At 47.6% G+C, this 3,390-nt stretch overlaps 1 protein-coding gene across 1 annotated transcript; it reads right to left on the bottom strand.

Moving 5' to 3' along the window:
- Nucleotides 1-420: 420 nt before the first annotated feature.
- Nucleotides 421-2,039, bottom strand: LOC134943316 (myb-related transcription factor, partner of profilin-like). The gene is made up of 3 exons (XM_063932233.1): nucleotides 1,860-2,039; nucleotides 1,174-1,693; nucleotides 421-1,096 (listed from the first exon to the last, which is right to left on the bottom strand). The coding sequence occupies exons 1-3, from the start codon at nucleotides 1,893-1,895 to the stop codon at nucleotides 567-569; spliced, it is 1,086 nt and encodes a 361-aa protein (XP_063788303.1). The 5' UTR covers nucleotides 1,896-2,039; the 3' UTR covers nucleotides 421-566.
- Nucleotides 2,040-3,390: the final 1,351 nt, after the last annotated feature.

The raw sequence follows: 3,390 nt of genomic DNA, 5'->3' as shown, positions 1-3,390 counted from the left end.
CTAAGGGCAACAGCAAAACCCTAAAGGGTTACCAACGGGTGTGGCAGTAAACTCCTTGGTCAGAGATGGAATGATAGACACAAGGAGAGTCTCCACAATCCTATTTCTCACTTGCAGTGCACAGGTTTTAGCTTACTGCCACTAAACTGACCCCTGACACCTAGCACAGTGAGACAGGATTAGACAGGCAAGTCTTAGAATACAGCCGCAAACTTGCTAAGTTCACAGAGTAGTAACAGAACCCCAGCAAGCTAAACGACTGACTCCAGTCTTACTGCTAGGTCTGGATTGGCAGAGTGTAATACCAAATCCCCAGGCCTATTTGCAGTAAGCAACAAACAAATACAAAGCTACACAGTACTGGCTAACTTTCATGAACTGACTAACCAACAAAGATTCAGCAGCATCTGCTTACCCTGAAAAGAGGCCTTATAAAGCAGGTGCTGTCCACGCCCCACTCAGACCTCACAGACCGTGAGCACAAAAACCAGCACCGGATCCCCTGCCGTGCACAGAGCCTATAACCACTGCACAGCAAAAGACCCGAACCGGAGTATCAGCTGCGCTCAGGTTACTCCACTAGCACTTGTCTCCCGGTTGCCATGACGACGTGGCAGCACAGGGCAGGAGACCCTAACAAATTCTGGAGACTTTTCAAGGGTCCGGCTGGATACTTCTGCACGGCTGTCTTCAAACCCAAGAAAAGTCTCATCCGTTAACCCTGTAGACTCAAACAGTTCGGGTGATGGGTCCACAAGGGTAGTGTCTTGTTGAGGCTCTTCGGTCACAGTCCCAGAGCTCCTGGGGAGATGACGATCTGGTGATGGCCTGCGCGCAGGAGATGTAGTTTGGCGCCCATCTGGTGGTGTGGTCCCCGACGGTGTCTGGCGCACAGGTGACGTTCTGCGCGCTGATGTCTGGCGCGCAGGTGATGGTCTGCGTGCTGACAATGTCTGGCGCACAGGTGACTTTCTGCGCGCTGATGATGTGTGGCGCGCAGGTGATGATCTGCGCGCTCCCGATGCTTGCTGCGCAGGTGATGGTCCACGCGCTGGCGATGTCCTGCGCGCAGGTGATGTCCTCTGGGCAGGCCTGTCTGTGGGAAAAAAAAAACACATTAGCAAATACAAAAAAAAAAAAGATTTAGTACAGCTCATGTGAATGTATTCTTACCATCAGGCCTCCTTTTGGACTGCTTATCTCCCGCCGTCTTCCGTCTTCTGGGCGGTTCTTCCTCCTCGGGAAAGCCAGCAGGACGGCTGGAGTCCACACCTCTGCGAACTCCTTGGACCATGGCAGGGTTCATGCGCCTTTTAATAACGTCCTCCCAGGGTAGCCACTTCAGATTGAGAGCTGGACCACCTCCCGTAGCTGTCTCATGTCGGCGCTGAATCCCCATCTTCTTTTTGGTCTGTCTGCGGCAATCACTGTACCGCTTCATGCAGTTTCTGGTGCTCTGGCGGTTTCCAGATACTGCAGTGACTTGTCTCGCGATGGCATCCCAGATGTTTCGCTTGGTCTTAGCTGCTGTGGTCTGCGCCCTTGGTCCATACAGAACGTCGTAGAACCTGTCGACGCCATCCACTAGGGCACAGTTTTCCGCCTCAGTGTATCTGGGTCCACGCGGCTTCTTCGGTACTGCATCTTCACCAGAGGCTTCCTCCTCCGACTGCTCCTCTGGCTGGCTTCTTGCCTTTAGGGATTAAAAAAAAACATGCATTTAATAAGATCGGTATGTACCTGTGAGTGTCAGTATCCCTGGCAGTGCGCAAAGATGCCTGTAGGTGTGCATGGCAGTGCGCAAACTAGGGTGTGTCAAGTTGGATGCTATTGTGTCTGCAGGTGTTGTCAGTATTTACCTTGCTAGGCTTTTTCTTTTTCTTTGACTTATCCATTTGGTCCCTTGACGACCGCGACTGGTCACTGCATGCCTGGTCGGTCGTATCCTCCTCCTGGGTCGGCTCCCACTCCTCGTTGCTATGCAGGGAAAGTTCTTCTGAGGGGTGGGGGGAAGGGGGGGATCGGGCCCGCTTGTCCCTGGACATCTCTGTTGTAAAAAGAAAAAATATATATTTTTACAAATTTAACACACATTACAAAATTACATGCAACCACACGTCATGCTGCTGAGTTATGTGTATTAAGCAGTTCATCATGTATCGGTAGATTTGCTCTAATCCTCCTTCCCATCAGCATTTGTGCAGGAGAAAGTCCATTCTGTGAAGGTGTGCTCCTTAGATTAAAAGACTTTTGTAGATATCTTCTTTACCTTCTTGAGCTTTTTTCATGAGACTCTTTACAGTTTTTACTGAACTTTCCACCAACCCATTTGAGCGTGGATAGTGGGGACTTGACATAGTATGGACAAATTCCCACTCATCAGCAAATTGTCTAAATTCAGCACTAGAAAACTGAGGACCATTGTCAGTGAACACTTCCATAGGAACACCATGCCTTGCAAAGATTGACTTCATGCAGTTGATTACGGCTATACTAGTAGTTGTATGTAGTGTCTTCACCTCAGGTTAGTTAGAGTAATAATCAGTCACGACAATGTACGTTTTCCCATTACAATCAAACAAATCTGCGCCAGCTTTCTGGTACGGTCTCTCTGGCACTGCGTGAGGACTCAGTGGCTCGACTTGTTGTTTCGGTCTATACGTAAGACATAATTCACATGTAGCTGTAGTCTGTGCTATGTCTTTGTTCATTCTTGGCCAATACATAACTTCACGCGCTCTCCGCTTACATTTTTCTTCTCCTAAGTGGCCTTCATGTATCTTGCACAGCATAGTTTTTCTTAGTCGTGCAGGTATGACAAACCTATTGCCTTTGTAAATAATACCATCGACAACTGTAAGGTCACTGCGGTACATCCAATAATCATGGATAGACAGCGGGCACGCATGTTTTTCTGCTGGCCAACCTTTCAAAATGATATCTTTCAACACTTTCATTGTGTCATCTGTCTCAGTTTCATTCCTAATCTGTTCTTGTCTTGCAAGAGACACTGGTAGAGAAGCTATGATCAAATTAACATAGGCTTCTATCTCTTCCTCCATCAGACTTTTGGAACCTTCACTTTTATCCACAGCACGAGAAAGTGTATCAGCAATGTACATGTATTTGCCGGGACAGTACAGCAAGTGTACATCATATTTCTGTAGTCTGATAAGCATTCGTTGAATTCTCATGGGACAGTCATGTAATGATTTAGTCATGATAGCTACCAATGGCTTGTGGTCAGTTTCCACTGTAAATGTTTGACCATACACAAACTGATGAAATCGCTCACATGCATATGTGATCGCTAGAAGTTCTTTTTCTATCTGAGCATACCTTGTTTCAGCACTTGTCAGTGCTCTTGATGCATAGATTACTGGTTTCCAT

Source organism: Pseudophryne corroboree, chromosome 7, assembly GCF_028390025.1.
Source record: "Pseudophryne corroboree isolate aPseCor3 chromosome 7, aPseCor3.hap2, whole genome shotgun sequence".
NCBI classification, from domain to species: Eukaryota; Metazoa; Chordata; class Amphibia; order Anura; family Myobatrachidae; genus Pseudophryne; species Pseudophryne corroboree.
This window is presented reverse-complemented; position numbering and strand designations above follow the sequence as displayed.

Bases quoted from the DNA above. Each gene is read 5' to 3' on its own strand.
- LOC134943316 (XM_063932233.1), bottom strand. From the start codon at position 1,895: ATGGATAAGTCAAAGAAAAAGAAAAAGCCTAGCAAG. The intron at 1,694-1,859 runs GTAAATACTGAC...TAATCCCTAAAG, and splicing joins AAAAGAAAAAGCCTAGCAAG to GCAAGAAGCCAGCCAGAGGA. The intron at 1,097-1,173 runs GTAAGAATACAT...TTTTTCCCACAG, and splicing joins GTCCAAAAGGAGGCCTGATG to ACAGGCCTGCCCAGAGGACA.